This window comes from Pogoniulus pusillus, chromosome 31, assembly GCF_015220805.1.
Source record: "Pogoniulus pusillus isolate bPogPus1 chromosome 31, bPogPus1.pri, whole genome shotgun sequence".
NCBI classification, from domain to species: domain Eukaryota; kingdom Metazoa; phylum Chordata; class Aves; order Piciformes; family Lybiidae; genus Pogoniulus; species Pogoniulus pusillus.
In genome coordinates this window covers 1,364,015-1,377,214 of record NC_087294.1, presented here as the reverse complement: position 1 = coordinate 1,377,214, position 13,200 = coordinate 1,364,015, and the positions used below count along the sequence as shown (strand labels likewise).

Below are 13,200 nucleotides of genomic sequence, written 5' to 3'. Positions count from 1 at the left end.
CAGCAATAGAACAAGGGGACACAGCCTCAAGTTGTGCCAGGAGAAGTACAGGCTGGGTGTTAGGAGGAAGTTGTTCCCAGAGAGAGTGATTGGCATTGGAATGGGCTGCCCAGGGAGGTGGTGGAGTCACCATCCCTGGAGGTGTTCAAGAAAAAACTGGATGAGGCACTCAGTGCCATGGTCTGGTTGAGTGGCTAGGGCTGGGTGCTAGGTTGGACTGGCTGACCTTGGGGGTCTCTTCCAACCTGGTTGATTCTATGATTTTCTTAGCATATAGGCAAAACATTCCTGAAAAATAGGTGACTTAATTTTTTTTACATTTTAAAGTTTGTACCTGAGAATTCAATGTTGCCTCTATCTAAGAATTTGAACAGGTCACCTGGTTTATAATGGCATATTAGAGAATCCAGTGAAGTACTCCTTTTCCAGTCCATAATTAACTTTCTCCTGAAAGAAGCATATTTTTAGCTCTTCAAACCCTAGAGTATTCTGTATTATGTAAATTTCAAGTCAACTCAGCTATATTAGTTAATATAATAAAGCAATGCTTTGAGTCTGGGCTGAAACCTTTCTTTGTAAATTTAAATTTTGCCCCCTTGTTGTATTGGCCTTCATAAACACTTTTGATTACCTTCTTTAATGTCGTTTGGAAGCTGAGAGCTGCAGTTTGGCTCATTTCTGCAAATCAGTGGATATTCATACAATGATAGCAGAATGAATGACTACATTAAAATACTGCTTGGAGCTGTCATGCAGAATAAAACATACTGCATTGAACTGAAATAAATGTGATCAGAGATAGTTTTCCACATGCTACATAAATTACATACTATCCTTAAACTCTTCTATGGCTCCTGACCTGTATGTTCCTTCAGGTACACAGGCTTTAGAAAGTAATTTGTATGTATGTTAGGAATACCCTTTTGCTATTTGTGTACTAATAGGAAGAAGCCCAAGGCACTACTGAAAATCTTGCTTTGAGAACAATTCATTAAAACCATGTGGTGTTGGTGACAGCTTACTTGGTGTCTAAAGATCACAGAATGTTAGGGCTTGGAAGGGACCTGAAAAGGTCTTCTGGTTCAATCCCACTGCAAGCGAAGGATCACCTGGAGTAGGTCACACAGGAATGCATCTAGGCATGTTCTGAATGCCTCCAGAGAAGGAGACTCCACAACCTCTCTGGGCAGCCCATTCCAGTGTTCTGTTACCCTCGCAGTGAAAAAGGTTTTCATTACGTTCACATAGAGTCTCTTGTGCTGCAGCTTGCACCCATTGTCCCTTGACCTATCATTTGACATAACTGAGCTACAGTGCCCTGACACTCATGCTTCACATAAAAACATTAATGAGGTCACCCCTCAGTCTCTTCTTCAAGCTAAAGAGACCCAGCTCCCTCAGCCTTTCCTCATAAGGGAGATGTTCCACTTCCTTCAGCACCTTGTGGCTCTGTGCTGGACTCTTTCAAACAGTTTCCTGTCCTTCCTTAACTGAGGGCCCCAAATCTGGACACAAAATTCCAGGTGTGGCCTCGCTAAGGCAGAGTAGAGGGAGAGGAAAACCTCTCTCAACTTTCTAACCACAGCTCTTCTAGTACACCCAAGGATACTACTGGCCTTTTTGGTCACAAGGGCACATTGCTGGCTCATGGTTACCCTTCTGTTCACCAGGACCCCCCAGGTCCCTTTCCCTTGTGCTGCTCTCCAGCAGGTCAGTCCCCACCTATACTGATATATTGGCTTGTTTCCCCCCGGACACGGGACTCTACGCTTGTATTTTGTTACGTTTCTCCCTGCCTAACTCTCCAGCTGCTCTAAGTCTTTCACTGAATGGCAGCACGGTTTTGAGTTGTGTCAGCCACTCCTCTCAGTTTAATGTCATCAGCAAACTTGGATACAGTGCACTCTGTGCCCTCATCCAGGTCACTGATGAATATAGGAGTAGTAATGGTCCCAGTGCTGACCCCTGAGGGACTCCAGTACAGGCCTCCAACTAGACTCTGTCCCATTGACCACAACTCTGACTTCTTTCCTTCAACCAGTTCACATGAAAGTGATTTTATAATGTTGATTACCGAGACTTCAGAATGCTTTTGTTCCCTACCAAGGAGTAGAGAACCAAGTTTGCAGATGATAAATAATGCACTGAACTGGCAACCTGTGAATGTGTAGGAATAAATTGGAGTGCATTGTTACACACTGTGTTTAACAGCATTCTGTTGGGCAATTACTGAAACACCTGTCTGCTGCATTGAAACTATTTTTTTTAAGTATAAATAGCAAACATTGCATCAGTCTCAATATCTCTTGTTAACTTTGTTTTAATGTCAGACACGATTTGTGATTTACGAGAGAGATGACTTAGGATGTTTTGGGAGTTACTCACCCCCCTACACACTGAAGAAAATCACCCAGACTAGACTCAGCCAGCTGGAAGTTAAGGAATGAAGTTGTATTTCCATCTTAGCACAACTTACAAGCATATACATACACAAATATATGCAGTTACATACAAGTTAAAAGTAATACAGAAACACAATATCCCTCCCAGAAAGAGTCCCCAGGAGGCTCCTGACCCAAACTCCCTCTGCCCCTCCTCTTTCCCTCCCTTCAGAAATGCCCAGATCAACTCACGTATATCTCACGTGCTAAATCTGGAGATCTGAGGTGAGATGTCAAAAAGACAACAAGGAGGTTGGGTTGGATTAAAAAGTTAAGGCAGAGGCAACCATACGGACCACCAGACAGAAGGAATAGAGCTGAGAGCTGAGCAGTGTGTGAGGAGTGTCTTATCTATATTTTGACTAGCTGTGTTTCTCAGTAGAAGAATGAGGGCTATAGGACGCTGTTGGGTTTTTTGTTTTTTCTCACAACTAAGGATTTATTTTCTCTCAGTAAAATATTCCAATTAGCCTCAAACCAGCACATAACTGTTCTTGTGTTGTTTAGGTACTTTAGAGGTGTTCTTGATTCCTCTGATATTCTAGTTCAGAATAATTTGCTCAGACACAGTTTTAGCCATTTTTAAGCTAAAATGACAGGGATTTTGTAAAATACTTGTTTTGCACACATTGCTGTACGAAGACCACCTTTGAGAGGTGATTCTCAGTGATAATAAACATGGGACAGCAATGAATCATAGAATCATCACAGAATCATAGAATCAACCAGGTTGGAAGAGACCTCCAAGATCATCCAGTCCAACCTAGCACCCAGCCCTATCCAATCAACTAGACCATGGCACTAAGTGTCTCATCCAGTCTTTTCTTGAAGACCCCCAGGGACGGTGCCTCCATCACCTCCCTGGGCAGCCCATTCCAATGGGAAATCACTCTCTCTGTGAAGAACTTCTTCCTAATATCCAGCCTATACCTACCCTGATAGAGTCCTGGTAGATTAGGCATCTGTCACAGAAGAGAGCATATGCGGGTCCAGATGCTGCTGGAGCAACCAGGAATGATGATTTCATGTTATCATGACTGGATGAGACACTTCATGCCATGGTCTAGTTGACTGGATAGGGCTGGGCAATGGGTTGGACTGGATGATCTTTTAGGTCTCTTCCAACCTGGTTGATTCTGTAATAACCTGAAGCACAGCATTTTACACAACTGAACATACTCTGTGAACTAGAAGTGCCACAGTGCTGTGCATAGTGCACTTTCCTTCTCACCTCAAGAATATCTTGTTTCAAGTTTCAGTTAGTAGGATTGTTGTAAGACTTTGAATCCCTCAACAGGCATAGTTTAGTACTGCCTTTAATTGGCTTTTTTCCCCATGTAGGATCTTTTCTTTAAGTAGTTTCTTAAATGTAGTCAATGGTTATTCCTCTTTATTATGTAGTCATTTTTTTTCTTCTCTCATGTAATGCTTGAAACTTGATCATTCATTTTAGGTAATTAACTCATGTGATGTGGTATTGCATTTGTTTGCTCTAATAGTTCTGGTTTTGACAAATTTCACAGTAATGTGGCTTCTGATTGGTTAGCAATTTGAGACAGACACTCACTATGTACTAGATTGACTTACTTCACACAGTGCACAAAAACTTTTCTGTTACCTGACAACCTTCTCATGGAACATGCTCACAGAACCGAGATTTCCTACTCGGATTCTGTTCACTGCCAGGCAACTGAATTCTGCAGAGAATATATCAGACTTGCAGATAGTGCCATGACAGACTGAAGTGTTGAAGCAACAGTGTAAAACAAATAAGTTGTTATTCAAATTCATAAAATGGTATGGAAGGAAAAGAAACTTTATAAAATCAAGGTTTCCTTCCTTTCTCTTCTGAACTTGGAGCTTGATGCCAAGGATTCCCTGAAGTCACTCAGAAAATAGCTTCTTGATTTTTTAACCCCAGCAATAGCAGACTAGGTAATAAAACATCTCAGCTTCGTTAACTTCAACTGAAAATTGACTCTACAAGAATTTGGAAGACTAAAATTGTCTGGTTTATTTAAAGGACTTTGTGTTCATTTAACATCAGATGAGAACTGAGATTAGTGTCCCTGACACTGCAATGCCCCAAATTGTCATGATTTCACCATAAGTAAGATTGAGCTCTCTTATATTCAAGAAGTGCTTTACAGTTAAACTATGTAATGTCAAGTGATTGGAGAATTGAGGTCACATATTCCACTGGCTTTCACTGCAACTAGTGGCTGTGACTGGCTAGAGAGATGGTAATTTGTGAGCTATACCTGACACCTGTCCTAATAGACTGCAATTATTTCATTTGTGTGTGTGTGATTGTACTAAATCATAGAGGGAAGACAGACTGATGCTGAGAGACCTGAAAGTGTGGGCAGAACAATTTGAAAGGGACTTAGCCCGAGCACAGGTGGCAGAAGCAAGCTTACAGGAGAAATACCAGGTAAGCAGTAGGGAAAATTTTGTGTGAGACGTTGCTGTTGTCACGATGTATAATATGTACTGCACTATTTTATGCAATCTGTATGTATGTGAGTCAATATATTGTAGTTTAAAGAAATAAGGACACAAACTCTCTTGCCTTTTATTGGTGGAAGAATGAAAATGTCATCTCCAGCTTTACCACACAGAGCAGTGCACAGATGGTGTCCCTAACACAGAGCTTTTTCTAGCGAAGTGAAGAAGCACTGTCCTAGTTAGAAGCGTGCCTGTGTCTGTGCAGTCTTTCCAGAGCCTGCATGATACAGCTCTGATGGGAGCTATGATTTGAAGGCTGAATGAGGTGACAGGTGTAAAAGGCAGAGCTTAGAGCGTTTTTAACCTCCCTCTCAAAGGTCAGTATCTACACTTACAAAACTTGAATGTATCCAGAAAAGGGTGACAAAGCTGGTGAGGGGCCTGGAACACAGCCCTGAGAGGAGAGGCTGAGGGAGCTGGGGTTGTTTAGGCTGGAGAAGAAGAGGCTCAGGGGGAACCTCATTGCTGTCTACAGCTACCTGAAGGGAGGTTGTAGCCAGGTGGGGGTTGGTCTCTTCTCCCAGGCAACCAGCAATAGAACAAGGGGACACAGTCTCAAGTTGTGCCGGGGGAAGTATTGGCTGGATGTTAGGAGGAAGTTCTTCAGAGAGAGAGTGATTGGCATTGGAATGGGCTGCCCAGGGAGGTGGTGGAGGCACCATCCCTGGAGGTGTTCAAGAAAAAGCTGGATGAGGCACTTAGTGCCATGGTCTAGATGACTGGATAGGGCTGGGTGCTAGGTTGGGCTGGATGACCTTGGAGGTCTCTTCCAACCTGGTTGATCCTATGATTCCCGAAGCTCAGCTCTTCCCTGAAATCAGCCACTGTCTGCCCCAAGTAGCATATCATTTATATGCTGCTTTATCTGATATTGTTCAAGCATCTGGTAACTGAATGGAAATACAAAAGTTCCACCTAGTCTTTCCCTGCATGATTCTACAGTCTATGAAAACCTTTAATAGAATGCATACAACTTCACTGCTACTTTTCTTTAGAAGGAAAAGAATGCCATATGTTGTACTACTCCATAAAAGTTGAACAATTTCATTCTTTGACTTTGTTCTACACTGATTTTTCTCTTTTTGCAGTCATTTAAGCATTTCAGAGTACAGTATGAAGTAAAAAGGAAACAGGTTGAACTTGCAACCCAGTCATTAAGGAAAGATGGAAAATTATCACTTGACCAAGCTATGGTGAAACAAGCATGGGAGAGAGTTTCTTCCAGGGTAAGCTGAAAATTGTTTCACTGTATATTTTTAATTGGATAAAGGGTGAGAATTTCAAACCATGTAGACACCTGTTTGCTATTGATTTTATTTGGCATTAGGAACCTAAAAATGGACCAAGTTTCTAGCACCACTGAGTTACTACTTTGCATATGTTTTGACATTTGCTGCACTAACACATTTAAGATTGCTCAAAAATAGAACTTGAACTTTAAGAAAAAGACTATACATTGAGATTTCCTCTGTTTTAAAGTGTTGGCAGAGCTTAGCCAAGCATGAAAGACTGTTGATAAAATAATGCACAGTGCTTCTTAGAAATGCATCTTTTGAAATGCAGTTTTAATGTCAATTCCTAATTACCTGAAAAATTCTACTGTGATGTTTTTAATGTAACTGTAAAAAAATCAGTGTAATGCTGAATACATTATCAATAAATGAGGCTTTATTGCTATATTTTACCTTGTGGCAATAGTAATAAATTAATATTAGTATTTGTGATAGTAATCTTGTAATTGAATGAAAAATCTCAAGCATGTTATATTCCCTAATAAGTTATTGAATTATTATTGTTATTATTCAGTGTATATTAATCAATATCTTTTTAAAATGTCATATATTTAATAGAGGACCTGTTTAAGAATATTCTGGAGTTTTGACATGGTTTTCATTATTTTTTCACTCCCATAGCTAGGATTGCCAATAAGATTCCATGGTTTATTTCTGTATTCTCAACTCCACAACCCTTTGAGACTCACTTACATGTTAGATAGAAACAATATATGCAAAACAGAGATAAAAATATTTTATGCATGAGCATGCCTTAAATTATATTAAGTAGAATAAGATCTCACATGCCTTTCTGTGCCTCTTAACTGGTGAAATTACAGATCTTTAGCTTATCACATGTTCTAGTTTATGTGTGGTTGGTTTTGTAACTCGCTATTCTAGAAGGGCAATATGTGAATTGGTGAATCATTATAGAGATTTTGCTGCCTGTGAGGGTGCTTTAATTTCAGAACTAATGAGAAGTAACACACCTAGGTTTGTGTCTCAAACGTACTCTGTTGTGTGGCATTTTGGTCTTAAAGTACAAAATCTAAAGTTACTTGTGTAATTAAGAGAGGAAGCAACTTCAATCCTCTTATTTTATTTCCTAGCTGCTTGATTGGCACATGCATCTCGATAAATCTCTTCCTGCACCTTTGGGAGGCATAGGGGCTTGGCTTTACAGAGCAGAGGCTGCTCTGAGGGAAGAAGTGACTGTTCACCAAGCTCATGAAGAAACAGCAAATGCAATACACCGGAAGCTTGAGCAGCATAAGGTAGACCTACACACATTCGTTCTATGCGTTATACATTATCCTTTCCAGAGCTGCAAATGATCCATACTATACAAGGCAATCATTTTATTTCTGCTTTCTGTGGGTGGTGTCATCTTGATGGTAGCTAAAACTGGCTGTCTTTTAGTGATGACTTGAACTGTGATATCTGTGTATCTTACAAGCAACACTTAAAATTGCTTTTGAATGCTCCTTCTTCTTTTGTCTGCAAGATATCCAGTATGAATATTTCAAATGCTCCCCTGCTGCAGGATCACTGTTAAGGAGGGGTCTGAATCTGGGTTAGGAGTGAATTGTAATGAGGCTGATGTAAAAAGTGATTGAGTAGTTGATTAATTATACAAAGAGAACTTCCCCAAACTTATTTACAATTAGCACACACCGATTCTGTGATGGGGCTGGTAAAACTGTGTATATACACAGTCAAATTAAGTCGTTAGAAAGGTTTCTAACTAGAGAGCCTGCCGCTGATAGGTCAAGCATAAACCTTTACAAAGTTGAGTAGAATTTGAGTACTCACTGGTCAAAAGTCTCAATATTTGTGCTCCAAAAGCATAAGCAGGAAAATATATGTAGTGAAAGCCAGGTGGTGGACTTCAGGTGGTAATGATGCTGTGGGGCTGTGCTGCTCGTCCAGTCCAACTTGAGCACTCCGTCTGAGAAGGCTCTCGGGCACAAGAGAGGTCTTCCGTGGCTCTCAGGAGCTCATCGGGTGGTCAGCAGCCACCTGGGCAAAGCGGGGTCCAGGTTTGTGGGCTGGAGCAGTCCCGTTGAGTGCTGTGTATGGCAAGGAGGTGGCCCTGGGCTGGCACAGCGGGCTGGAGCGGCGGGCAGGCAGGTCCCAGTGTCGAAACTCATTGCTGGGTCATTGCTGGGTCGCTACCTATATTAGGGCTCGATCGGGCAGGGTCATGCTGCCGGTCGCAGGCAAGTCCCCACTTAGGCGTGATGCGAACTGTGGTGGCACACAGAGGCTGTAAGGCAAACAGGCAGCGAACAAAACAAAAGCAGCAGCAGCAAACAAGCAGTTTGCTAGGGTTATAAGCATTTTGGCGAGCATCTTTGACCGATAGCAACAGGTAACACCCCCCTGGAACCAGCCCTGAGTTATTTCTCCAACAAAGGCAGATACACAGGCCTGGGATCCCGACCTGTGTTTATCACAAAGCAAGCTGAAAAACAAGGCCAAATATGGGGTCTGTGATAGCCTGAGAGGTGCCAAAGCTTTTGTCTGCTTTCCTGCTTCGTCCACCCGGGAAGAAGAAGCAGGAAGGAGGGTGGGGGCAAAATGGGTATTTGGGCAGGTGTTTAGGGCATGTGGTGGGTATGTGTTCTAGGCACAATTTGGACCTTCCACCACAATTACTTTTGGGTAATATTGTGTAGAACCAGAAGTTGGGTACGTTGGTCAGCCAGTATGAACAACGTCACCAGTGTGAAACAGGAAGGAAAGGAAGAGCTTCTAGTCAGGGCAGGTGATAGGCACAAGGGGGAAGAGCTTCATAGCGCTGTGGTGACAAACAGCATGAGCAGTCTGCCCTGCTGTGGTGAACAGAAAATACCCAATGTTGCCATTATTCTTTGCTGAGTTGAAATTTAGTTTATATTGCTTTGCTTTTGCTTTTTTTTTTTTTTTTTTTTTTTTTAACTCTACTATTTTAAACCTTGATTGTGGTCTTCTTGTTTTTGTCTTTAGAATATGGGTGAGGTTTCTCTTAAAGTAATGCCGTATAATGAAAAGCTGACAAGTTGCACGGTCATCTTGCCACAGCTGTTACAGACAGTTGTAGTTTTCGGGAAGATCATTTTGGTCTTCTGATTACTTTTTATTAGAACACTGGCATCTTGTCTGACTGCAGTGGTGCTAATAACATTTCACCAAAACATTATTAAAATCCTTAAGGAGGTACAGTCTTTTGTAATCCTCAATGTCATCAGCCTTGTTATTAATCCCAATGTGTCAGGATTCATAAAGTTGTTTAAAAACACAACTCAAACACCCTTTTGTTCTTACAATGTGACCAGTATAGAATTCCTTTTGGTACACTCATAAGAAATCCTAAAGAATGTGTCCTAAAATGTGTTGCTTTTTCACCAGAAATCCTGCAGTAAGGGATTTTTGTGCCAAGAAATAAACTTCGATTTGGGTTAGTCTGTGACAAGAGTAATTTTTCCATGGGAGTGGGATGGCAAAAGCTCTGAGAAGAGGCATGTGTGATTTTATCTGTTCTTGGAGTTGCTTTTGTTGTTCAGCTTTGCAGAGGTGAATCCTAATCCTAATCCTTGCCCAGGTGGCCAAGAGAGCCAATGGCTTCCTGGCCTGGCTCAGGAACAGTGTGGCCAGTAGGATGAGGGAGGTTATTCTGCCCCTCTACTCAGCACTGGTCAGGCCACACCTTGAGTGCTGTGTCCAGTTCTGGGACACTCAATTCAAGAGAGATGTTGAGGTGCTGGAACATGTCCAGAGAAGGGCAACAAAGCTGGTGAGGGGCCTGGAGCATAAACCCTATGAGGAGAGGCTGAGGGAGCTGGGGTTGTCTAGCCTGAAGAAGAGGAGGCTCAGGGGTGATCTTATTACTGTCTACAACTACCTGAAGGGAGGCTGTAGCCAGGTGGAGTTGGGCTCTTCTGTCAGGCAACCAGCACCAGAACAAGAGGACACAGTCTCAAGTTGGGCCAGGGGAAGTATTGGCTGGATGTTAGGAGGAAGTTGTTGTCAGAGAGAGTGATTGGCATTGGAATGGGCTGCCCAGGGAGGTGGTGGAGTCACCATCCCTGGAGGCATTCAAGAAAAGCCTGGATGAGGCACTTAGTGCCATGGTCTGGTTGACTGGATAGGGCTGGGGGATAAGTTGGACTGGATCATCTTGGAGGTCTCTTCCAACCTGCTTGATTCTCTGATTCTAATGTGCTTTTGGGTAGTACCAGAAATGGATTAATGTCTTTTTTTTCAGTCCTTGTTCCCTAGGTTGCTATTGGGGTTTGTTACAGTTTGGTTCAGAGAACATCATCACTTTGTCTCATCTGACAGTGGCTTATTGTAGTGAAGCTATCACAAAATGTGCTATCTTATTTGGACAAACCTTCATGGAAACAGACAAGCACTTAAGTTTGTTTTAGTTAATATTGCCACCAAGATCCAGAAACTAAGGATATCATCTGTGCTTGTTGAAGCCCATTTGGCAGAGCAAGATTTCACTTCATGAGAACACTACAGAAAAGTTTCATGGGCTTTCATCTGATGTTCGATGAAACTGCCAGAGTTTGTTTTGACTTGCCAGTGCAGGTTAGGGACATCCCTTTTTGACTGGCAAGGTCTCAAATGCATCCAGCTGAGATACTTGTTCCACATCTTTCCTTTACGTGAATGTTAGTCCTAGGATGCCCTCACTAAAGTTTTCACATCATGTGCATCTGGGAAAGCCTGATAAATTCCTGTTCACAACAAGGGATTGGCTGGAATGGAAAACAATAAAGATATAGGTGGGTTGATGGGGCTGGCAGGACCACTTAGTGAGCTCAGCCAATGAACTACCATTAATTTCTGCTCTGCAAATGCTGAGTGTTGGTCAAAGAGAAACCTTTCATTGGCGCAAAGCAATAAACAGACATCTGCAATCGGTACACAAACCTGTGTTTTGTTCCCTCAGGTGAGAAAGGGGAACCTTTGTATAATTTCCTTGGTTATTAGGCTTCCAAGTACTTTGTGCCAGGAGCTGTCTGTATGCAGAAAATTACACACTGTGCTGTGTCCTGTCAGCCACTGGGGACTTGGTGTGTTATTGTTACGGTTTCTCTTCAAAGACTGCTGCCAGTCATTCATTTTAATATGTAAGCTCCAGGAAGCCGTTTGAAGCGGTGTTGCTTAGTTACAGTTGAAATGTGCTCTGCTGGAAGGTTTTTGCTGGCAAAATTCTTACCACAGGAATACAGCTCGGGTACCACGTTCCGCGTTCATTCGTGATATATAGAGAGAATGAGCCCGGAATCTTTTGGTGCTGAAAGAGTGAAAAGTTACTAAATATTGAGTAAATATTTGCATAAAGAGCTATGGTCATCTGCCTGTATATAGTGGAGCAGTTTAATTGCTGAAAATGTGAATCTTTACTAAAGAAAGGTTAGTATCTGTTAGAAGCATGTAAAGAGTAAATTTACCAAGATTAATTATGCTGTTGTGATGTTGGAGTACTCAGGCTGCATTGATTATTTAATAGTTAAGATTTATTGTTTTTTTAAACCTTTGCAGTGTATCCTCTGTTTTTAAATCTTCCATAATTATTAGACACAGCTTTAGCAGAGCATCTTGTAAGGGGGTTCCCTATGTAAATGTTCAGGTTGATGCTTTTGTAGTTGCATGCAAATGAGAGAGCATGATCAAATAGTTAACTACATTGAGTCATCAATGCAGGCTTAAAATTGTGCTTATTAGAGAGCCTACTGTGAGCTTCTCTCTCTGTCTGTCTGTCTCACTCTTTCCCCTCCCGCTCACCCTCTCTTTCTTAAAATCAAATCAGGATCTGCTGAAAAACATAGATGGTCACAAAAAGGCATTCCATGAGATCCACAGAGCCAGGTCTGTTAACGGAGTTCCTGTTCCATCTGACCAACTAGAGGATATGGCAGAGAGGTAAGGCTTTCGATCTGAAATAAAATATCTCTGTGAATGAAAGGCAACCTGCTTGCTTTTGATTCTGTTCACGTAGAAATCACTGCCTAATGATATTTCTTAGTGGCAAGCATGAAGAAATTGGAAGGAAAAACCTCCTAGAATATACATAGAAATATGCTGAAAAACCTGATGCTTTGAGGATTGGCAAGAATCAAACCAAGCTATAGGTTTTGGAGGGGAATACTTTTTTACATCGATCCTGTTATTACATGTCCCTGAAAGAAGTGTTATGTAACAGCAGCCAGGATGCATGTGAAAAAAAAATGGAAAAATGACTTTACAAAACTTAGTATCAGATGTAAATTGATTATCTGTTTGAATAAATGGAAATAGATTAATTTGCTATTTAAAAGCTGTCATCAGAATGATTGTCTTGCATAATTAAATGTTTGTACACTGGATTCAGTGAAAGATCAGGGAAATAGCTAAACTATTACTAAAGCTTTCAGTCTCTCCTACAAAAATTAATGTTACTGTCATTTTACTACAGTGTGATTCATTTCATAGGTTTAATTTTGTTGTCTCTTCATCTGAGCTCCATCTGTTGAAGATGGAGTTTCTGGAACTGAAGTACCGTCTACTGTCACTCTTAGTCCTGGCAGAATCAAAGTTGAAATCGTGGATTATCAAATATGGAAGGAGAGAATCTGTAGAACTGCTTCTTCAAAATTATATTGTAAGTTTGGGTTTCTGTCTTTTTTTAATTGTTTTTAAAATATTCATATTTATGACTGCTGGGAATTTCTTTCCCGTGGAGGAACTTTAGTCAAAAGGCTAAAAATGGAAGTGATTCTTGTTGCACCATTTCTTCAAACACAGAAATTGTGTGAAAGTGGTTGTCTGACCAGCAACTTAACAAGCATATCTGGAAGTTCCAAATTAGAGATTTTTATTTACCTGAGATAGCAGTTCTGAAGAACTTAATTTCATCTATTACAACTGCATAGATGCACTTAATAGTGACTACACACAGGCTAAGTGTAGTGATAGAGAAAGTTTTTGGCATTCAGTTCCCC

General features: G+C 41.3%; 1 protein-coding gene across 16 annotated transcripts in view; it reads left to right on the top strand.

Annotated features, from left to right (window-relative positions):
• The window catches only part of SYNE1 (spectrin repeat containing nuclear envelope protein 1), a 365,857-nt gene that overhangs the window by 99,874 nt on the left and 252,783 nt on the right, over positions 1-13,200 (top strand). For 15 of the 16 annotated variants that reach the window (XM_064169493.1, XM_064169494.1, XM_064169498.1 and 12 more), the window contains 5 exons: positions 4,768-4,875; positions 6,038-6,175; positions 7,333-7,497; positions 12,030-12,142; positions 12,692-12,860. In XM_064169493.1, the coding sequence (XP_064025563.1) occupies positions 4,768-4,875; positions 6,038-6,175; positions 7,333-7,497; positions 12,030-12,142; positions 12,692-12,860 (693 nt within the window). Of the gene's footprint in view, positions 1-4,767; positions 4,876-6,037; positions 6,176-7,332; positions 7,498-11,453; positions 11,633-12,029; positions 12,143-12,691; positions 12,861-13,200 lie in introns of those variants that run through there. The other variant, XM_064169504.1, reaches the window with a different exon arrangement.